Source organism: Puntigrus tetrazona, chromosome 24, assembly GCF_018831695.1.
Source record: "Puntigrus tetrazona isolate hp1 chromosome 24, ASM1883169v1, whole genome shotgun sequence".
Lineage (NCBI taxonomy): Eukaryota > Metazoa > Chordata > Actinopteri > Cypriniformes > Cyprinidae > Puntigrus > Puntigrus tetrazona.
The window spans coordinates 2,652,927-2,677,709 of record NC_056722.1 but is presented as its reverse complement, the minus strand read 5'-3'; the positions used below and the strand labels follow the sequence as shown (position 1 = coordinate 2,677,709).

Genomic DNA, 24,783 nt, shown 5'->3' with positions numbered 1-24,783 from the left:
TTCCTCATGACAAACTTTTGTTTGTGGTATGAGAAAAAATGTTTGGAAAAGAATTGGCAACTATAAAAGCCTTTGTGCACAGGGCAACAAAATATCTGGTGCTGCTTTAATATGATTAAAAAGGTCATGAAATGGGGAAAGTTAGCCATTACGCTAACATCATACTATTAGATACCTGAATGACTAAACAAGAATGTTGTTCTTTTTGACGCAAAAACTAGTATGATATGAGTCTCAACTTAAAAACGCAATATAAAGCATTTCATTTTAAAGTAAAGTGACCTCAAGTAAATAAGGACACTTTTGCCATTGAGATGAGTGGGGAAAATCGCCCAATTATCCAGTTTCTAATTAGCAGCAGTTTTTTTACTCCAAATGTGTGGCAACAAATAAACTGTGCAGTTAAAAATTAAATGACATAAAGATTTAATCCATAACTTTTTGTGTTCAACATTTACAAAAATGCATATAATAACCATGTACGCCATTTCAAAGCGTGTTTTTGGCTTATTATAGGCACAATTTACAACAAGTGTTAATATTCGGACTATTTAGGCTGGTTCGGTAGGTACTGGCTGTGTGGAGGAGTACTGGCATGATTCGGCCAACAGAGAGAAGTAGATCCGCTACAATGTTCTTCCTCCATGACACGCACGCAGCTCCGCTTTATTAACTAGAGCGCCAAAAGCTATGCACTGCAGCTTTAAGAATGGTGATAAAATAATAACCTTGAAAAGAAAGAAAGAAAGGCAAAGAGAAACAAAACTGCACTGATTTGATGGTGTGAAAATGTGTCCATTTATAATCAGGAAAAATTATCATTGTAGCCGTTGAGATATTATAAGTGAGAGTTATTTTCCTCCACGAGCTCCATGAACCCTTCTTATCACACGGCCCGGGACAACATTCCCGGATGTCCCCTGACAACAGACATGAATGCATTTAGTCACTTGAACTATTATTGAAAGCTTGGCACGAATGGAGACATGACCAGAAAACTTATATGACCAGGAAATAGTTGTCAGAGGCAATACCAAAAATAGCTCCCAAATAGAAAACCTTCCATTAGAGATGGAGACATGGGACAACTTAGATCACTTGTACAACGTTTCTCTTTAGAAATATTTTCTAGATGTATGTTTTTTTGTAAAATTGCATATCTAATAGCCTCTTATTGCCCAAGAGGGGGCCTCTGACTATCTAATGCCACAGGTTTATTTATTCCCAAGCCTTTAACATCAAAGGTTTGCGGATTACATCACCTCCATAGTTTTGGGTCATTTATTGCTATGCCTCGCCATACTCTGATTTTACAATGTAAAGTCTCTCTACACAATGCTAGTCTGTGTCTGGGGGAGGAGATCAACGAGCTGTGACAAAGTTTAGAGTAAGGCTGCTCCTTTGTCCTTCACACTGGAGGAGCTTGAAGAACCTCTGCCTCTTCATGCTCCATTCACCAGCCTGACTTCCAGAGCTGGCCTCCCTGACTGAGCCACAAACACACCGCCGCTCACTCTCATTATAAGCACGCATAGCACACCTTCCACTGAGACCAAATGCCTTTGTGTTAGAGCATCCAAACACTGCGTGTGTTACATTATTCCAGTATACAAAATCGTGTTAAATGCAATGCTAATTTTAATCATTATTTAAATATAATTTAAATAACCATTCATTGTGTATGCATACAGTTTTTTTTTTTCGTATGTGTGCAAGATGGACTCTTGTCTCGTTGTTTTTTTGGCAGCTTAAGCCATGATCACTACATTTTTTTAATATTTTTGTAATTATTTTTGCATTATGTTTCTTGAAGTTTATATATAAAGCACAAAAACATACAAATATATGGAAAGATTGATTATTTTGATTTTGATGATATTTTGATGATTATTATTTTATTGATTATTTATCTTTGGGGTCCTCTTAGCGAATAGTTCACCCAAAAATAAAAAATTCTCTCATCATTTACTCGCCCTCAAGTATTTCCAAACCTATGAATTTCTTTGTTTTGCTAAACACAAAGAGAGATATTTTGAAAAAAGTTTGCAACCAGGTTGTTTCAGTCAGCATTGACTTCGATAGTATTTTCTTCCTACTATGGAAGTCAATGGTGATTAAACAGTCAACTACTTTCTAAATATCTTCAGAACAAATCAATTCATACAAATTTGGAAGTACTTGCCGGTGAGCGACAGAATTTTTATTTTTAAGTGAACTGTTCTATTGAGGCTTGCCAGTAATCAGACAGTGTTATGATTTATGATTGGCTAATGTCACTGCATAGTAAACAGTATCAACACCCTCGCTATTGCATGAGAGTTATGACAAAATAAAAAGCAAAACAAAGCATTCCCAGATCCAGAAACGTAATGAATACATTGGTAAAAGAGTCCATGGGACATCAGCGGCTTAACTTCAGTTTTCTAACTCCACGAGTATACTTTTTTTTGCGCAAAGAAAACAAAAAGAACAAAATTTACTCAACCATTCCTCTCCGACGAGTTACATCTTCCGCCATTTTAGAGAGTATCACAACGCATACGCATGCTATCCATCAGAACGTAAACAACCCTGATTATGTCAAATATATTTAAGCTCAAGGATTGATTCTGATTGGCTCCCGATGTTTTTATCATCTTCTGAAAGTAATATCGCTTCTCTGTGCCTTTATCGTTATAGCTGTGGTGTGGGTTCTGCCATTCTTTAATATTGAGAACGATACTATAGAAAGAACTATACTTTTTTTCACTTCATTGACGCAGACGTGAGTGGAGCGGCCGATGAAATGGTGATAAAGACATTTACATGTACTGCGAATATATGATATTAGAAAATAAATTATCTATCGACCAAAAATGAAATAATATTAATGCTTCGGGTTCACACCAAATTTACGAATCTCAAATGGCCCAACGCTCGGCTATATAATTCATAAACTTTTGTTCAAACTCTTATGACTTCCTTTACCGTGGACAAAAGGAGATGTTTTCCAAAACGTTCACACTATTCTCTCCCATGCAATGAAGTAGATGGTGACCATCTGCTGTCAAGTTCCACAAAGCGCCATAAACATAGTCCATGTGTGTGTATTTCATATCTGAATAGCTTTTTATGAGTCACAAGCTAAAATGTAAGCCATTATTCATTGAAAGTGTATTTGACAGCCACGGTCACCATTCGCTCGCTGTATTGCAACGCACACTATTCCAAACATCTCCTTATTTATTTCATGACCAAATTAAAAATTTTTAAGTGAAATATTCCTTAAAGGTTAACTGCCTTAACTCTCGACAAGCATTTATCCGAGTGGGACCCATTGTAGTATTTAGTGCGATACTTACAAATAGTGTTGTGTGTGAGTGTGTGTGTGTGTGTGTTTGGGGGGTACTAAAGAGCCCATACCTGGAGGGCTTTCATTTTCTGGTTGTTCTGGTTGGAGAGGGTCTGGAAGCTGGCCAGCTCTGCCTGGCTGTAGACGCTGCATGTTTGAAGTATTTTAGCATGGCTTTGTGCATCCTCTTCTGCAACAAAGAAAGCTGGGGAAGAAAGAAAGAAAGAGGGAGAGAGAGAGAGAGAGAAAGAGAGGGGGAATTGGTAAGGCAGGAGAGGAAATTAATGGCAGTGTTCAAGAAGAATGATGGAGGGGAATAGAGAAAGCAGTCAATAGCCCATTCTGCAGTACACGGGGCTGACAGGAATTTCACAGTCTCTTGCTCTCCCTGCCCACTCATGTGCACTGGGCGGAAACCAGTCACATCTGGCTGCCAGGATGGGGGTTAATTTTTCTAAATGCTTCAGCGGTTTTGTTCTAGCTCAGGCAAACTCGGTGACTGCAAAGCTGATGAGTAAAATATTTCGACTTCACTCACTTTAACTTTATACCAATCCCCTCCAGACATATTTTACACATACACAAAAAGTCATGAACCCCCTGCCGCAACGAGAAATTATTCTGAGTATACTGGAAAAAAAAGAAAAAAAATGAGAGAGAGAGAGAGTGTGTGTGTGTGTGTTTGTGTGTGTGTGTGTGTGAGAGAGAGAGAGATTAGAGAAGAAAGAAAGAAAGAAAGCATGCTGCTCTTTATTATTTGTGCAGTTTTCAGAAAAAAGGGGGTTTCAATTCGAGGATGTCGTCCCTTGTTTCGCCCCATCTCTTCTCTCTTCCTTAAGCTTATCATTGCTTGGCAATGTGTTCTTCGAGCATGAAAAAATCTAAAGCGAATTAGCTCAGCCTTTAACTGAACGAGTACAAAAATGTCCTTATGGAGCTGTGTCAAAACCTGTACTATCCTATTAATGCTACAAGTAACAATAGTTACAATATACTGTAGAAAGATATCGTCGGGGAAAAAAAAAACGATATCAGAAAGTGATGAGATACTATCCTCATCCGCGCTTTCTCTCGCCTGTACAGTATCTGTGCTCGTGATAACAACTCGACTTGGCACGCCTGAGATGTATACAAAGCAATTTCTGTTAGGCCTTCAGGGTTACCTTTTGTTTACAAGCACTAAAGTGATTCTGGAAGTTTAGGTAGGCCCACGGGTTGTGCATTTTACCACTGCAAGGGGGCGCTCTAGTTCTCCTATTCGGACTAAACTGGCAAAATGCCACTGTATATGTTAACCTGCGTTATATATAAAAGGCATCTGTTGATGTTAAGGACATAATTGCAGTGTCCATTATAGCATCAAGCTAGACACACATTTGGAGTCAACTGATAAAAGTGCAAAACAAAGAAGTTTGTCAGCATAACCAAAAGATGCCACATAAAACCAAATAAATAATTTAATGCCATCTGTCACTAGCACACTAATGCAGATATTCAGACTCATTTTTAGCTGAAAAATATAATAGTTAAATAGTAACTGTAACTAGCACTTTAGCACACAATAAAACAGCATAAAATGTTAAATATAATGTATTAGGCTGTATTAGGTATCATTGCACTGCACTCTACTCATTGACTGATTTAATATATTATATTTTTATAATTATATGATTGAAAGTGGGGATATTTTTTCAGTCGTGCATTTTTAATCTTACTGGGGCAATTCGAATTCATATAAATTGCACACCGAACTGATCAGATTTAGCAAGTCGTCACTAATATATAGCCACATAAACAGCGCACCATCCGGATCTATTTCTCATGATAAATGTGGTGCCGCAATTTCATACATATGGAGCAGGTGTTTTAATAGGCATCTGATAAATATACATTCTATTCAAACTATTCATAATAGACACCTATACATACTCGGCACGGCACGGAAAACCTTTCAAAAATGGTAAGCCGCCATAAGAATCCATATTAAATTGAGCGTAGCTCGCCTATGCGTCCTTACAGATACGTATGGAAGTTTAAGAAGAGCTTGTCAGAACCTCTAAGAGATGCGACTACATCCGCTCTGAAGGAGAGAAAGCCGTACCAGACTGAAAATAAACAACAAACTGTAAAAAGGCTGAATACTGAGTAAAAGAAAATCAGGCTTTGATCATGAGCGTGGAGAATCCCGTCCACAGGATTTGCCTTTTGCATGCATTTCTCACTTGATAACATCTCATGTAGTTAGATGAGGAGTTGTACATGAGTATTAGCCTTTTGGGGAACAAACAATGTGTCTTGCTCTTCAGTAGAGTTTTACCATCAGTGCTAGAATAACAAATCATATTAAAATGATCTACAGCTCAAAAAAATGCTATATATACTTAAAGTGACAGATTATGTCTAGATCAGGATAACTAGTAATAATCTCAAGCAACAACAATGGTACTATTACAGTAATGATCTCTGGACTAATGTCACAAAGACACAAAGCTGAAGTGTGCAATTTATTTTGTTTATACACTTTCTCTGATCTTAGCATAATGTGCAGACAGTGGTAAGTAAGCCGTTTGCACATTGATTGTTAAAAATATGAACATTGCTCTCAGCAGTATTTCAAATGAGCGTTTTGAACTAATCATTCGATGAATGAAACTAGTTTTGCTTCGAGACTAAAAGAGGCTCCTTGAACGAACCGAATGAACAAGGATCACATTCATAAAGCAACTGAATGAATCTCAAATGATGTAAGGACATTATTGAAACTCTCTACTTTCATTCTAGCTTGTTTTCACGGATTCATCTTTTTTAAAAGCTTTATTTATAACAATTATCGATCTGCTTTATAATCATTAGTGGGGAAAATGAGTATCTTAGTGTATTAGTCATAAGCTCTGTAGTTATGTTTTCACTCTGCGTTGTTTAATGAATCAGTAAAAGTCATTCTTAAGACAAAACGATATTCATTTTACAGGTATCTACAGCATAATAATGTAACCTAGTAAAAAACCCTAACTAAACAAAGTGAAAAAACAAACGTTCTTGATGAAGACATAAAAAAACTACATAGTTAGAGAGATTAATGAAAAACCACTACGCGATCAAAATAATTATTAGGTTAATGCATCTGAATTGTATTTATAATTAAGTTTTAACATCGACAGCTATTAAACTAAGTGATGCATATTTGTCGGTTAGACATAAATTAAAAGGTAAGATTTCTGTTTGCATTTATTTTTAAATAATCATATTTTCAAAATGCATTATTTTAAGTGCTTAGAATGAGCATAAATGTATTTATTCTAAAAAAAGAGTGGAAATGCGTTCGATTAAAATACAGCAAGCTGTGGAAAAGCAATATTCAGTTAGTTCAAATATATGAGATATTGCCAATATCTCATATATTTTAGCTAACTTAATATGGCATAATAGACAATACCCACGTTTATTATATATGTAGCTTGGGTTGTATTTTTCGTGATAAAAACAACGACTTGGTATTGTGTATTTAAACCACAGTACCTTTATTAGTATTATTACTAAAATCTTATTGCTATTTATGTATGACTGACAAATATGCATTACATAAACTTTATCCGCTTCTGTTTTCCTAGTCCTTGTGCATCGCAACCAAACCATGATGCAAAAGCGATGGAAACCTGTTCAAAAACAGTCATTATTTTTACAGCCATTTTGCATGCCACGGACCTTACACTTACCAGCTTTAACCTCTCGCTACAAACAGCAGCATCTGAAAACATCTCTACGTTGACAAGTGTTTGTAGCTATGCCAAAAAACGCGCTTATATAACGTCGTTTGGGAATGACTAATGCCGTCTGCACTCCATAGGTACACACTGCACTTGCACGCTGCGGCGTTGATGAATACCAGCGAAACCACCCATCCTTTAGTGATGGACGTACATGTCATATTAGCATTTTCCCAAACGTTCCTGAGACGCTGGTTCTTGAGAGCGCTTGCATCTGCTACGTGCCTGTTTCCACTCGCTGCCATGTGAGATGGAATAAACACACATGCACGCCAGAGCCACGCTGTCATGAAGCTTATCTCATCGTGATTAGATTACTGCAGTGGCCTCCTAGCTGACTGCCCAACTAAAACCAACCACCTATGACAGGCTGTGTGGAGCACGCGAGCGTACGCTAGTCCGCGCAGACCTCTCTCTCATCACTATTTTGCATGCCTGCTGTCTATCTCTGATGGCAAAGATAGACAACCACATCATTCACACATGCAGAAAATAGCCTTGATGTACACACACACACACACACACACACACACACACACACGGAGGGCCGTAGAAAATGTGTTCGCGGTAATGAGGAGTTACCTGCTTGTGATCTCGGATGTAGGCCTCTGCTCGGTTTCTTCGGTCAGAAACATAAACGGCTTCTTGTCTGGCAATCATCAGAGCTTTCTGCAGCTCGTGATACTCCTGCGCTAACTCCAGATTGACTTTTAGCGCTTCTCGAGATTAACCTGGAACAGAGTCGCACAGGATGCTCTCCGTCAGCTTCTGAGAGACAAAGATAGCATTAAAAAGAAGCAAGGCAAAGAATCGAGGCTGAGCCTCGTTTAAAGAAGCGGTTTACCCAAAAATCGTAAAAACCTGCACGGCTTTATTGTTAATTATTTCAATACTTATTTTTCCATGCAATTACAACGAATCAAGGTCGAAGCTTCACAAAAGCTGATTGAACGCACTGTATTTCAACTGTTCTGAAGTCATACGACAGCTTTTTGTGCGAGGAACAGACCAAAATTTAAGTTATTCGCTGATAATCTTGCCCTCCAGTGGGCTGTTAACCTCTGTCACCGGATCATTGAGTCAGTGAGTTGAACTTGAGAACTGGATTAGTCCGATTCATGAACAAATCATTCAGTTTTGTGAACTGGATCAACTGATTCATTAAAAGCATCCGATTCAAAAGAATGATTAGATCATGACTAGACATTGCAACTTTCGTCCTGAACTCATATGAATGTAGCAAAAGACGCTTCAGTTTAGGTTTATTGGCCACTTTTTATGATACACTTTTTTTCCATGTCCAAAAAAAAAAAAAAAGAAAAATTGACTTTTAAATGCTGTTTCTTTAAATGTGATTAATTGTGAAATTTACTAGCAATGAATGTTGTTTCTACACCACTTTCTTTCAGTTACTTTTATAGTACTTCTGAATTATTTGAACAACCTGAAGACTGATTCAATCATTTTGTCAATATGCACAATACCGAATCAAACCCACAACCTTGTGCTTTCATTTTACATTTCACTTTGGTACCAGTTAGTGGACAGTACTGCAAAGATGGCAGTTAAATTACAATAATCTGGTAAAAGACAGCATTTAAGAATTGATTTTAATTTTTAGCATTCATTTATTTATAGTTATTAGTTATTTACAGTTATATTATAGTTTTCATGATTTTGCTGTGCTTTTATCATTTCCATAAGTCTTTATTTTAATAATGTACTAATTAGTTTTATTTCAGTTTTTTGGATCTTCAACTTAATGCTCCTCAAGGCAACATTATTTTAAATTTTTAAGTTTTTAATTCAGTATTTATAGTAGAAGAAAATCTTTTTTTGTCAAATTTGTATATCTTATTTTAGCTTTATTTAATTTTTTACAAAATATTGAAATAGTTTTGGTAATAGTTAACAATAACAATCCTGCGACACTTATTTTGATACTTTGTGCATGCATTGCAGTAACTTTTTTCAGCATTTTTCAGTGTCCTCCCATTTTTATAATACAGAGTGATTCTACGTGGCTCGCATGTTTCTTCGCATTTCGCATGTTTTACGCTAAAACGCATCCTCTTCGAATGCGGTAACTCTAGTAATCATACAGCACTTGAGGTAGTATGCAAACAAATTACGATAAATAAGCGTCTGATTTGCTTGTCTCCACAATCTCCACAACCCTGTGTCAGCACGTGGAGAGAGAGCTATGGAAAGAAAGATGGAGAGAGAAAGAGAAGAACATTTTCTGCTCTACCTGAGAATAAGGAATAATGAAGTGTGTCTGGGCAGTAAAACGACCCAGCGCTAAACTGATGAGTTTAACCCAGCACCGAGAGTGGCAGTAAACATGACAAATGCCGGCTATTGATTTAAAGCTTAATTACTGCATGCAGTGCTGACAAAACCCGTCTGATGCACCTCTGAAATGTAAATGGGACAAATTACACTTCATTGGCCATAAGAAACTGATGGTGTCTGCACTTTGCATCCTACTGCTTTTCTACTCACTGAGCGCCTGACTTCATCAAGTAAACAAGCTACATGAGAATATGATGAGGGAGAGAAAAACCCCAGTTCAGCTTGTGAGGAAGTCACAGCGGAGTGTGTCCATAAGTGCAAGTTACATTTAACGCATCTTGACTGATTGTGTAAGAAAACGCACAACTGTTTAAAAGGGAACAAGTGTTACGAGGTTATAACTGTGCCGCACAGTAAAAAAAAAAAACCCGTTTACTTGTTTCATTCACGTTCTACATGGCCTTTCTGAGATCAATTAAACAGCGCTAGTTTAACCAAAGGAAAAAAAAAATGTCAGGATGTAATCATTTGTTGCTCCGCACTTGCCTTTTTTCCCCCTCAGAAATATTTTACAGTATGGAAGTAAAATGGGTTGTAAACACACGTGTAAGTGTAATTTGACATTGACCTTAATGGAGCGAGCAATGCAAAGGTCATGGCATTGATTCTCAAAGAATACACGTGAGGGTGAAACAGATGCTTTGAATAAAAGCATCTGCCAAGCCGACAGATAGGAATAAAGGAAATACATTTTTCACATTTTTATCTTACTAAATGTTTCTAAATTAATCATGCCTTTAATGAACAAATCAATCGTTTTATCCAAAAAAAACAAAAAGCCTTCTTCTAATAAGCGTGTCCCTCTGATCTAAAACACATGACGCTGCGTTCGTCGTCCGCTGTCATGCGTCACTATCCATATATTTCCTGTGTTTATTATCATCTCATGACTGTGACGTCTCAACGATGCGCCTCAGGTCAATCGAAGGCACTCTGACACAGTCTCTCTTTGTTGGAAATGTTAAAAGTCGAATCGTTTCTGTTGGGCGATGAATCTTTGTGCTGCTTTATTGTTTCCTGTGAGAAGTCTAAAGAGACTCTCTGCTCTGCTGCCCTGCAGCAAGTTAATGGCAGACTGGCTCTATGAGGGAGGACTTTTAATTCGGCTCCTGTCTCGCACCAACAACTTGTTTGGAGTTTGCTGCTTCTGCGCCGCATGGCGGATTAAGCCCCATTGCCTTTTCTTGTTTTGAACTAATGCATTCTTGATCACCGTTTAATGAAACTATATACCACATGGCGATTTCACATTAGATAAGCCATGTGAGACTTTCATCAGGCGCCGGGCTCTGACTGAGGCCATAATCCCGAAACTCAACTCCCCCAATAAATAGCTTTTCCCTCCGAAAATGAAGTGATAATACGTGGGTTTCATGCAAAACATAACATATTATCTCTGACGGAAAATTATAAGAGCTTTCATCAAATTATTAGGGGAAATGTTAGTAGAGGTGTGATATTCTGGAGCAAAGGTGCAAGATGATTTGCTTTACTTGAAACATTATGGAAACATATTGTGGATATCAGAAGATGCACAAACAGACAATATTAATGTACTGAATGTGTTTAAAAAATAAATGCCAAAGTTATTTGTATGTACAACTTTAGGAATGAGATCTATCTATCTATAGGTCATTCCATGAAATTTCCATTTGGAAAAAACAAAAAATAAAATAAGTTTGATAAACATTTTTTAAACATCCAAGAAAATTGTATCGCGCCATCTCAGTCTATGTGATTTCTTATTTTATGACTTATTTTTTCTACTTCATGTTTTGTCAACCCTGTTACAGGCACAAACGTTACTATATAGTATAGTTTGAGTAGAACTCATATGCCACTGAATGATATAAGCATTAGCTCAATAATATAAGGTGACCTTTAAAATGTTTGAATTTTATGCAGACAATCTTTAAAAACAGGGTCAATCCTAATCAATGGCATCCTTGTTACCCACGTCAACAGTTGTTACTCTAAAAAGTAACAGGTCGACAGTAACGGGTTTGATGATTTCAAAACAAATTTGCCAATAGCCGAGCTCACACACTTTGAAAAGGACTTTACTTGTAGATATTGATTATATTAAATGTAAGATTTTTTTTTAAATCTACATTTTATAAATGGTAACGGGATTGACCCTCCCCTCAGTCAAGCCTCACAAATCGTCAAAAACAACATTATAGAGGAGCGAGTGAAACGTGATTATGTTGGAATCCTGGTTGACAGATGATGTAACCTCCTAGAAATTATGTCACTTGAATGCAAATTATTTTAAAAGGGTTTTTTGGAGAGGGTAACAGGGTTGACAGGAAATCAGGGAACATTTTTATGTAAAAAAAAAAAAAATTAAATTGTATATTTATTATATAAAAACGTATACTTGCGTCTAAAAACAGTGAGACTATATTTAAAACAATATTCAGATGTGATTTTTGTATCATTTTGTAAATTAAAAGTCCTGCTAAATAAGAAAAAAACATTGTGGACAAGCCAAAAACCTTTTTACCAGCATAAATGATTTAAAAATTTTTAATATTTAATTGACTTTTTTGATGTAATATTGATGAAAAACATGCATAGTATTGTCATGTTTTCAAATTGCACATTTATGTTGTTATATGTTCATTTATGTTACCATGTTGTTATATTAAATCTATGTTTTGATTATTTCATAGGTATACAAAAGACACTGGTTTTGTGGAATAACCCCTATCTGTCTATCTATACATGCATACAGAAAACCTACTCAGGAATAGCATAAATCATTGAACTTTAAATGATTTGTGACGTTTATACATCTTATTAGTTATTCATAGATGAAACAGTTAGCATTTCAGATGTTATTAATACATTATTATTGTAACATTTAGAAACATGAAAATATATTAATGCTAGAACCACACTTACTGTGCATATAACTGCAGATATGATTAACATAATAGCTGCTGTCAACACAAACAACGAGCTAACAGTAAATAATACTGTACAAAAGGCTTTTTGTTATATATGTTTTGTTCTCAGTGTCAAAAACGTATCATTTTGTATCGCTGGGTATTCCATAAAAATGACACGGTGCATCATCATACAAAGGAAATCTAAATATTTATAAAGGTAATTTCAGCTTGAATGGTGATTGGAGCACATCAAATCCCCTAACCTATCAAATGCACTCATGCTCGTTCAAGCTTCAGCTGATCTGTTTTCTGATATGTAAAGAAAACATTTGTTAACCTGGATTATAAGTATTTAAATAGCAAAGCTGATCTAGGATCAGCCCATATAGGAAGCCCTGGCAAAATAATCTTGATATAAATGTAAATATGAAAGAAAGGGTTCTTAACCTCTGTGTCCTTCATGATAGCCTGGCGTTGAGTGAACAGCGCTGAGTGAATCTGTGCATGGTGAGACTTCCTCTCTTTCAAGGAAGCTATATCCCTGTTCACGTTATCCATCACTACTTTGGCTGTCCCATGTTTGAATGCCATAGTGTCTGACAAACCCCTAAAACAGGCAACAAATATAATAATAAACTAGATATAAGATATAGATATACAATTATGAACTAGCATGGAAGTCTTATGATATATATATATATATATATATATATATATATATATATATATATATATATATATATATATATATATATGTTCTAAAATGGAATGTTGGTGTTTTTTGTTTGTTTATATTGGAATGTTCTAAATGGAATGTTGTTCTTTTTGTTTGTTTATACTGGAATGTTATTTTATTTGAATTTTCTAAATGGAATGTTGGCCTTTTTGTTAGTTCATATTTGAATATTCTAAATGGAATGTTGGCGTATTTTGTTAGTTCATATTTGAATGTTCTAAATGTAATGTTGCGTTTTTGTTTGTTTATATTGGAATGTTCTAAATGGAATGTTGGCATTTTTGTTAGTTCATATTTGAATGTTCAAAATGGAATGGTAGCATTTTTGTTAGTTCGTATTTGAATGTTCTATATATATATATATATATATATATATATATATATATAATGAACAGTGTTTCTTACTGTAGCTCTGCTATAAGATGAGGCATAGTGCTGATGGTTAGCTCCATCACATCTGATTCTTGCTTTAACTCTTTCGACTTCAGATTAAGCTCCTTGATCCGGTTTGAAATCTCCTCATACTTCAGTGCCGTCACACTAAGGCTTTCCTAATGACAAATAACAAACTGTGATAAAATGAATAAACATGACATTATTTAATCACTTTTCAAGACTTTAAGTAAGCTTTTCATCTCCAATACTGTTTATATGTATATGTGTATATACAAAAAACCACAATTGCTTATTAGCATGCTTGTTATTAACATATTGGCTGTTCATTAGTTCTTATAAAGCATTTTCTGCATTTCCATATTCTACCTACCCTATACCTAAACTTAACTACAACTACTGTACTAACTATTAATAAGCAGTAATTAAGGAGCGTAATAAGTCATATTACATATTTTATGGTTTTGTTAATGGCAAGAATTGGACCTCAAAGTAAAGCGTGACTGACATTTATAACTCATACCTTAATATAAATCAAGTACAATTTTTTTTTCACCTTCACAGAATTAAAACATTCTTGATAGCGTTTCTTTTCTCCTCAAAATCATCGGAGAGGCTTCTGTGTGCAGTGTGCGTGTCACTTAGTTTGGCTTTTAAGTTTTCAGTTGTCTGAGAAAAAAACATGAATACAAAGAGAAAATACATACGTGTGCAATTAATAACTTTAGTCATGGTTACTCCATAAAACTCAACGATAGCTTGACTAGACAACATGAATCAATACTGACAGTTTTTAATAAATTACTTTGCCCTATTTATCAGTGTCCAACACCAAATTATTTTTCGCTTCCTCTCATGTAACAAAAGCCACATAGGTGGAAAAACAATATCATAGCATAACATGTTACATATAATCAAATGTGCATAACACAATTAGAAGAAGTGCATAATTCAATTAATCTGAAATTGTACAATATTTCAAAGAGGATTTTTTACTGATTTTTTACACTATGCCCATCAGAGTTACCTCAGCTTTCTCTGTATATATCTGTCTAAGTTGTTCCACCTCAGTCTCCAGTTGAGCGGCTGTAGACAAAGCGTCTTCGTACTTTTTCTGCAGCTCACCTTTCTCCTTCTCGCAGTCTGTTTGTTCACGGTCATATTCGGCTGCTTCTGCGTCCCTGTTACCCTGAACATACCAATCCCAAACATTACCAGACACAGAAAATCTACACGCAAACTACAGTAACACTGACATCGCTTCACCGGCTATCAGTTTATTTATTTATTTATTTAATCGCGTAAAGATGTATTAATAAGGAACATCTGGCTTTACTTTGAGAATGTCTAAGGTGGTCTTTTCAGTCAGTATCAGGCCCTTCATTTTGTCTGTCTCTTTCTGCCCACCAAAAAGAAAAGACAGCAAAATCACTTGATTAGGAAACAAAACATGGCAAACAAGACAGCGGCAAAATCTAAAGCAGCTCAGAAATGACTAGAGTACAACTCCCTGTAAGACATTAAACTGCTGTAATCAACCAATACTGACACATTTCTAATGTAAAATAATAGTATACTAATAACTGTTTACATGTTGTTTTGCCTGTGGAACACAAAAGCCACAGAGGATGAAAAGATTTTCACTGAAGAAGAATTTATATTTTGGCTCGTTCCTCAAATAAAGCATTGAAAGGCTTCAGAAGACGGTATATAAAGTATCAGTCATGTGTATTAATTTTTGGTGTTTTAATTACATTTTTGGTTCCCAAAAGAACAATTATTATTTTGAATAGACTTGACATTTTTTACTACAGAAACTTTTTGAAGTGGCACGGTTAGGTTCTTGAATATTAAAGGATGGAACCATCAATGCCAATAAAGAACCATGAGATTTGACAGAATTATTGTGAAACGTCATGAGGGTCGGTAAATGATGATATCATTTTTATTTTTGCATCCATTGACCTTGCTCATGAACTCATGTGTACACGTGAATGGGCAGGTGTCCTCTTACCCTGTTCTTCAGCTCCTCCAGAAAGGTCTGACGTTCTAAACAGTCCAGCTTGGCTTTGGTGTCTGAGTGAACGGCGGAGACCTGGTCAAATTCAGTTTTGACCGCTTTCCACTGCTTTTCACTCAAACCGATCTTCAGCAGGACACGCTCACGATCCTTCAGTAGCTTTCTCACAGCCTGCTCACTGGAACAAAACGGCCACAAGCACCATCATAAAACACAGTCCGTCCCCCGAGATCCACAGCACGATGTACAGCAGCCTGCTCACAAAAATGCTTACACAGCATTCAGCAAATTTCACAACTGGAAATGAAAATGATCTAAATACAGTATGTGACATCCAACTGATTTGATGCGCCAAATGAGAGATTAATTACTGCAATAGTTATGACACGACATTAAGTTTTGAATGCATTACATTAACAACAAGCTGCCTGATTCTTCTGATTTGTTTACAAAAATATCAGTCAAACGATAGAGTATTTTCAGCATCATTTTATGAAACAAGCCAACTACAGCATTCAAATTCAAAATACTTACTTAATACAAATATGAGAGCAAAAACCTTTATTTTAAGATTAATTATTTTACAGCATTATATATACTTTTAATTTTATTATATATATATATATATATATATATATATATATATATATATATATATGTTTATGCTCAGTAAATTAACACGTCAGTATATTTTGGTAAATAACAAAATACAACTATACATTTATTTTAAATTGGCATATAATTGGGGCATATAATTTTTAAATTGGCATATAATTAGGGTTCATGGTATTACTATGCATAAATTTCAATGTCTGATTTTCCATCTCAGTTTTAACATGATGTGTGTCAACGGCTTCCAGTCATTTTCATTATACAAAAACAGCCCATTATGCTGCATGACACCGCAAACTGCTATTACCGTAATCATAAACATGCTAGTTTACAGCATTTATTTACCTGTAGCAGCTCCTGAATCAGAAGTCTAGCGCATTCACAAAAAAAAACAGCTCACATCCGCATTGCAAAATAAGGCGGAGAAGGTATTTTTTGCGTTCTAAATCATTGTGTTAGTTCATGCTTTGTTGCTGCTTCACAGCATTTTAATTTCAGAAGCAATGCCACACACACCTACACATTTTTAATGAAGTGGAATTAGAGTTGTTGCATGATTTCATGACATGATCTGCGGAACACAGATTCTGTGTTGATAATTAAAGAATCCAACACTCACACAACAGACCAATGAACCACAAGACATTTCCAGCACATTTCTCATAGTGTTGTCATTCGAGTCTCCATCTCCAACCTGGAATCTAATGCCGATCCATAAGTTCTGTGTCAAATTCAGAATCCCAACTGTATATCCAGATTTTTTCCACGTCGTATTTTCTCACGATTCAACTATAGATTCAACGAAACGGTAATACATGAACAGCACTATTGGCTTGTGTGCCAAAACATATGGTCTTCATAGATCTTATGGAGGCAACATCATTTGTTGTTGCCGTGCCATGGACAATTTAGGAGAAGCAGCAACAGTGGACTGTTTTTCATTTGGATCGATTTCATTTTCTGCAGTTGTAAGAAAATTCTATTTGTCGTGGTTCTCGTCGTCCAGTAAATAATAAGTATAAGACGCCGTTGATTACAGTTAAACACAATTCGCCTTTTTTTTGTATCGCTAGGATTTTCAGCATTTCCTTTGAAATAAATGCAGACTATTTCAAAAATAAAAATTCCCCCTCATCTTGTTCCAAACATGTAAGAGGCACCAAGAGCACGTTCAAGGCTCAAAAAGGTAGTAAAGACATTGTTAAAATAGTCCATGTGACATCGGTGGTTCGATTCTAATGTTATGAAGCTACAAGAATATTTTTTGTGCGCAAAGAAAAATAAAGTCGGTTTCTCGATGAATGCATGTAGAGAAGAAATCAACGCATGTTTTGTTTTCTTTACATACAAAAAGTATTTTTGTAGCTTCGCAAAATGAAGGTTGAACCACTGATGTCACTTGGGTGTCTTCAATACTTTCTGGCTCTTGAACGTAGTAGTTGTGTTGTCTTGGATTTCATCAAAAATATCTTAATTTGTGTTCTCAAGGTCTTACGGGGGTTTGGAATGACATTAGAAAATAACATGAACATTTTCATATTTTGGCGAACTGTTCCTTTAAATTAAAAAATTAAGTTTAGATGGGACGAACCTTTGGTAGATCTTTCTCTCGTAGTCTTCGATTTCCAGTTTGCGCTCTTTGTTTTTGTCTCGGAGGGTTGATAAGTCATTTCGCTTCTGGCTTAAGTTCGCATCCAACACAGACACCTTTCCATCACCTTCAAGTTTCTGATAAACACAGTGATGCCCATTATTTAAATGCTATTATGGACTTTTTTCTTCGTTTAGAGGACCACTTCGAATCACGTTCACATGCAGTGCGCAAAATGAAAAAGAGCCTATTTTTAAGCGTCTTTGCTCATGTAAAGTTTCGCCGCTTGTTCTAGCACACAAGCGTAAGAATATTTTCAAATAGTTCTTATTTCAAAACTGTAACTGGCACACGTCAAACACGCATGATGATTAAAACATCGCACAGCGCCACCTATGGTCGAACCCAGTTTTTTTTTTTTTTCCCTTGTGAAAAGTTTTTAAACTTTTAAACTCTGTTGTGGCGGAACAACATCACGAAAAAAAACAAAATACAAATTTAAAAAGGAATAAACAAACTGCTAAAGAAACACGTGAGCGCTCTGCGGCTCATTCGCTCAAGCGTAGTGTAATTGTGAAATCAGGGCTTAGACAAAATGGAGGCTCTAAGAGAATAAACACGGCAGATCGGAGTAAGGAATCGTGGGCCTTTCCTGCCCTCCAGAGGACGTGAGGGTTGACATCTCCAGCACGGCACATAATTTCACCTCTGATTTATATCATCTCAAATAACAGCATGGTATACTCACAGATGTTTGTATTTGGTTTTGAAGCTGCACCACGTCGCTCTTCTTTATCCTCAGTTTCTCTTCTTTATCGTTTTTTTCAGCTTTTAGTGTTCTGACCTAAAAAGAAAGGCAAGTGAAATTAATATTTGTCACAGAAGCTATATATTTAAATAATAAAAAATGAATTAACACGAGCTTATGATCGTTACAATATTCCTAAAAATGTACAGATGTGTAGGTGAATGCATTCTACGGCAAAACTGACTTCTTCGTTTGCGTCTGTCTCGTGCCTCTCAAACTGATGCGTCTTTTTCACCAAGGCTTTGATTTGGTCGTCTCTCAGTGTTAGTGTTTCTATCGACTCTTTAATTTTTCTTCGAAACACCTCACACTGTGACTGCAGCTGCTGTAACTCACTCCTGTAAGCCGAGAAAGAAATCATGTCATTCCCCCGTAGTCCACTTTGCGTCTATATACCGCTTCATACAGATGGAAGGAAGCGGCTGAATGACATCAGATCCTGTTAAAACACTGCTCAGCTCTGGCAGTATTTCATACACAGTTTAACCCGAAAAAACACACCGCATTAGAACGTTCTGTTTGATTTCATTTATTAATCCGCATAATGTCAGTATGTTTTTTTCTTTGTTGGCTATATCAAGCATAATATTCTGAAATCTTAAGTCTATAAATGTAACGATAAACATGTCCACGGGGCTGATTCTAAGCAATGTTTTCCAATGCGAGACATTTACAGAAAATAAACAGTTTTGAGAAATAAAAGTGTTAGGTTATTAGTAAAGCACAAAAATGTCTGGTGCAACCTTTCAATAAAGATAACGATAATTAGTAAGTGAATAAAATGTCTTAAAAAATAATTGACTTTTTTTTATATATTGATATTAAAACCCGGCTATACAGTGATGGACTGAAATTAAACTGAAGATGGAGAGAACAGCATTTTAGTGACACCTTCTGTCTGGATTGATATAACGCGAGTGAACGGGAATAAAAATATAGGCTTGATGTCAGCATCCAGAAGATAAAAAAAAAAAGACTCACTGCTTGTCACTCAGATGATCTCTGATCGTTTCCATTTCTTTGCTCATTTCTCCTTTTCTGAGGTCTGCTCTGAATTCCTCATTTTTAAGCTCCTCCTGAAGAGCCTTTAGCTTCTGAGAGATGTTTGAAAATGTCTCACTGGCCTAAAGGAACATTCGTAACAATGTCTTTATGAATTAATATAACAGTCAGTTTATCATGGCGATATATATAGCTCAATAGTAAAACAGACAACAAGCTCCACGGTTATTTAGCAGTTTTATATGCTTCGGTATAGAAGGCGGTACTATTTTGTCTTAAGAATTTTTTTTGCCTTTCCTGTAGTTGTTTCCTAAAACTTTTACATTTGTATTTTTTCTAAATGTGTGGGAAAACTGTTCAAGTGTAACGTATTCGATAATTAGAGACTTGTGTCAGTCCTGTTATTGTAAACCATAATTAAATGCATTTAAAAGCCGTTTTAGTAGCCATTTTCATGAATGAAAATGAAATATTTTAACAAATATTAAGTGAAATCAGAAATCTAGCTTTGGCGTCTACCTAAAATTACTAAATGCGAAACAAAAATTAAATAAAGAAATGTATATAAAATTACAAATGCTTCAACGTAAAATGTTATTTTAATAATTTTTACAAAAAGTCTATTTGAATATAAAAATAAGCGAATTAAAATATTATAATGGTATGTAAATAATGCTAAAATGACGCAGAGGGTAGTTCATTCACAAACAATATAAGAAAATTTTCACCAATTATATAAAACCTCAGTTTAGCACTATTAACTGATGATTTTTTTGAAAATCCATGTACACTGAAAATAAACTGGAAAAACAAATCCAAGGAAAAAAGTGGGTGGTCACTGTTGCGTACCTCTGGTACGTCTTTGACTCTTTTAGTTAGACCTCCACCGCTTCTTCTCTTTGGTTTTGTCTTATTGATTTCAGGTCCTCTAAACAAGCCAACAAACAGGTTTCGCAGTAAACACACCTCGCTTTGTGCTGTTCGGATCTGCTTCATGATTTCACTCTCCAGCTGGAGCCTCTCGTGAACGAGCGGCCCGTGTTTCCTCATAAAATCGATATCCTCCTTCAGACGTCGGTTCAGCACCTCCGTGCGGGTCAGCCTGTCTCTCACCTGCGGCAGCTGATCTCTCCTCATTTTCAGTTGCCACGTCAGCTCGGCGATGTCTGTGCTGGAGTCTTCACGCTCTGACCGTGCAAATATATCACAGGGCGGATGCGAAAAGTCAGGGATGGAGATTATTTTGGCAATCAAACATTTTTTAAAGACCCTGTAGCATAGGTTTGGTGCCATTCAGATCGTAGCTTGAGGTCATCTACATGCTTGCGTTTTCCAAAGTAATTTTTTACAAAAACACCTGCCTTGCTTTTCTAGTCTGAGGTTAATTAAAGGGTTAATTATACTTCCGTCATTATTTCATTAGTAATGATGGAAATACAGCTGACGGTAGCCATTGATTTCTGTCGTATGGGGAAAAAAAATATGAAAGTCAATGGCCTACCATCGCCTGTTTGATTACAAACATTTTTCAAAGTATCTTCTTTTGTGCCCGATAGAAGAAAGAAACTCATCAACTTAAGGGTGAGTAAATGATAGATGTGATAGATATATAGAGTGATAAGTATATAGATATATACATATAGATTATCATTTTGGTGAAGTAATCATTAAAAATGCTATTTATACTGTTATACTCCCCCTTACAATAACATAATAGGAATCATACTTTCCTAATTCAATCATATAATATACATAATTAAATTGTTATGCAAAAATAAAAAGCACTATGAAAAAAATGTCGACAAAGCAGTGTTATTTCCATACTATTTTAGTATTTATTAATCTTAGCTTAATTAGTTTTGTCGTGAGCGTTGTATTTTATTCGTTTTTTAATGTCTATTTAGCTTTTATGAACTTTTTAAGTTTTAGAAATGTTAGTACATCAATTTAAACTAATCAAAAATGTAAAAATGCGTCTTGACAACTTATTGAAATGAAATAACTTTGGGCCGTTGCATTGCATCTTGCCTTTAACATCGTACTTTATTTAATTTATTTTACATTTCTTAACATTCAATTTATATTTAGCTATTTTTGTTTTTTTGAGTACCTTGCTGAATATTTTTGTGCTGTATATTGCAATAGAATGGAATAGACTTTTTATCGCCACATACTGGGCTTGAAGTAAAATGTTGGTGCTGGAAAAAACAGTTTGAACATAAATTGCATGCAGTAATCAATATCTAGTCTGACCTTTCTGCATTGCTATAGGAAACTCATTTTGCTTCCAGAGACGGAGGCTGTCAAGTTTCCCTGAAAGTTTCTTTGCTTTTTCCTTTTCTTCCTGGAGAGCCTTCTCTGCATCTCTCCGGTCCAGCTCAAGACGCTCGATCAAACCCATCACCTCCATCAAGACTTCTGTGGTCTCCTTCCACACTCCACTGTCTATTCACAAACAAAAAAATGTATTATTGTTGTTATTACTATGCTTTTACTGTTTTATAACTAAAACCATTACAGTTATGGAACAAAAGAAAAACGTGAAATATAAACAAAAAATGCTGATATATGAAATGACTAGAACAAAAACTGAAATAATAATAAAAGAATAAGAGAATAGAAATCAAGACTAATAGAATGCACCACAAAAATATTTAAAAAACTGAGCTTAATAATGTTAATTAATAAAGTTACATATTGAAGTACAATACTTAGCGATACAGGTTGGTTCAAATTTAATATGTAAACAAAACTAAGTGCATATTATAACCAAAATAATAAGGATATTATTACCTCGTGCATAAAGCCCCATGCCTTCAATACACAGCTCTGCATTTTTAGCTTCACATCTAAAAACACAAAAATTTAATCTGCAAATTTTGTACAATGTTAATGAATTATTTTCTAGAGATATATTAGAGCAGACATACTGTATAATAGCTATGAACCCATAAAAACCGCTGACGATACGTCATACGTGCCATCTTACTGGAAAAATGGTTACAACTGATGTAGAGCATGCGATGTGGAAAATCTATAATGCTTTATGGCTTACTTCCAAATGATACTGTGGTTGTTTTCATGTGCAGTTTCATGCTGAGCATTATCACCCTAGAAGAAGAGACTCATTATTCATTCATTATGTAATACGAGCAAGCAAAAAAAATAACATGCGAATCAAACCGTATAACTGTGAGCTCAATATGGTGTGGGACTGGTTTTGATATATGGCTTGGTTTAGTCTCTGTCAGTCTTTCGGGTTGTGTTTGATTCTACCTGTTGGCCCCAGTTTTCCAGTTTGGACTTCAGTTCCTGGATGTGAGACACTGCTTTGTTCACACACGGTGCTGGAGTGTTAACCAGAGCACAGCTGCGACGCCTGCTGGAGCTAACCGTCTCACCCTGCTCTGAAACGTACAACCGACTTTGATCACAGAGATCTCACGCCGAGTCGTTTAAAGGAACAGTTCACCCCTGAAAATTGGAATTTGCTCAACCTCAGGCTACCTAAGACGTGGACGAATTTGTTTCTTCATCGGAACAGATCTGAAGGAATGTAGCATTACGTCACTTGCTCACCGACGGGTCCTTTGCAGCGAATGGGTGCCGTCGGAATGAGAGTCCAAACGGCTGATAAAAACTATCGATTAACGTCTTGAGAAGCAAAAATTGCACATTTGTAAGAAACAAGCCCATGTCTTTAACTTCAAAAGTGTTCTCTGTTCATGCTCTATCCCAGTGGTTCCCAACCGGTGTGCCGCGGCACTAAGGGGTGCCGTGAGATCTTTTGAGGGTGCCGCCAAAATTTCAACAAAATTTTTTTATTAAGGCAGAATCAGTGTAAACAGTATTCTCATATCATCTAGGACTAGGTATAAGGTGTTGTTGCATGCAAACTCTCGAAATGAAACAAATAAATAAATAATAAAAAAGCTACAGAGATTTTAAATATCTATTTCCTTATAAGGGTGCCGGGAACTTTTGAAAGGCTTTCCAAGGGTGCCTCAAACAAGAAAAGGTTGGGAACCACTGCTCTATCCAGTGAAAAAGCAGTCTTGTCTGTTTCAGGAGAGAAATATGCGCAGCTCCGACACCATTTACCAGGAATATAAGGACAACAGGGGATGGACATTTTCACTGGAGGAAGTGTTGTTATGGATTATGGGCTCATATTTTGGCAGCTTTTCACCTCACAAGATGCATATTGACGTTTTTATCAGCTTTTTGAACTCTCGTTCCGACGGCACCCATTCACCGCAGAGGATTCATTGCTGAGCAGGTGATGTAATGCTACATTTCTCCAAATCTGTTCCCGTGAAGAAACAAACTCATCTACATCTCGGATGTCCTGAGGGCGAGTAAATGTTCAGCAAGTTTTCATTTTAGGGTGAACTATTCCTTTAAAGGTCAACGTAAAATGGCACGCACAATCCATTTTATATTCATAATCTGACATATTTAAGAGGGAAACAACATACAGAATGAAAAGGGGGTGGCTTTTAGTAAATAAAACGGTTTATTTTTTCGTTTAGAATAACGTGCATGGATTAATGGCTCAAAACAGGCCCAGAAAAATGCAGCATGACAGTAAATAAAGAGTTTTAATTTCTTGTATTTTAGGATGCTTTATTGTTGAGTGGTAAGTATTAATATTTATTTATTAGTTATCCTGCAGGTATGCACTTCTATTTCTTGTGCTATGATATGATAAGCACGCTGGTTTGGGAATACATATCGATTATGCCGATCCCTCTATATGCTTAGCAAATAACATTAATAAAGATTATTGTACTTTACCTTGTAAGAACGCTCCTTCACTTGAAGGAGGCTTGAGTAACTTTATGTCAGGCATCTCTCCAAAAAACATCTCTGAGAATCAAAATCAACGACTGAATGGATTAATCAACAAACACTCATCAGATACTATTACAACCAATGCTTTTCCAAGATGGATACCAAAATGCATTACTACATAGCTAGATTTTTTAATACTTTTTTTAGTCAGCTCTTTAACCACCGTCTGCATAAAATAAATACACTTATCTTAAGTTAATTAGTAATGAAGGCAGGTTAAACAGGGTTAATAGCCGCAAGTATCAGCTGACTAGTACAGCAACACAACAGGTTTGGCGCTCTCAATACTTACAATATTCGCAGCTAAAGCGCAGAACGATGAGCCATGAATGATATTTATTGTATTTTTGACCCATCAAGCGCGATATGATAAATGTTGACACATATCTCGGCATTGTGTCACGTCGCGGCCTGTTTCAT

At 35.9% G+C, this 24,783-nt stretch overlaps 1 protein-coding gene across 1 annotated transcript; it reads right to left on the bottom strand.

Moving 5' to 3' along the window:
* Window positions 1-1,362: 1,362 nt before the first annotated feature.
* On the bottom strand, window positions 1,363-24,783 carry LOC122330177 (coiled-coil domain-containing protein 178). The gene is given in 23 exon segments (XM_043227044.1): window positions 1,363-1,560; window positions 3,403-3,482; window positions 3,485-3,536; window positions 7,681-7,814; window positions 12,361-12,371; window positions 12,709-12,954; window positions 13,489-13,634; window positions 14,033-14,070; window positions 14,073-14,145; window positions 14,504-14,665; window positions 14,813-14,875; window positions 15,491-15,674; window positions 17,700-17,836; window positions 18,448-18,543; window positions 18,692-18,845; window positions 19,489-19,631; window positions 20,476-20,696; window positions 21,763-21,954; window positions 22,303-22,358; window positions 22,565-22,620; window positions 22,786-22,916; window positions 24,307-24,378; window positions 24,656-24,783. Coding segments are annotated over 22 exon segments (2,643 nt in total). The 5' UTR covers window positions 24,377-24,378; window positions 24,656-24,783.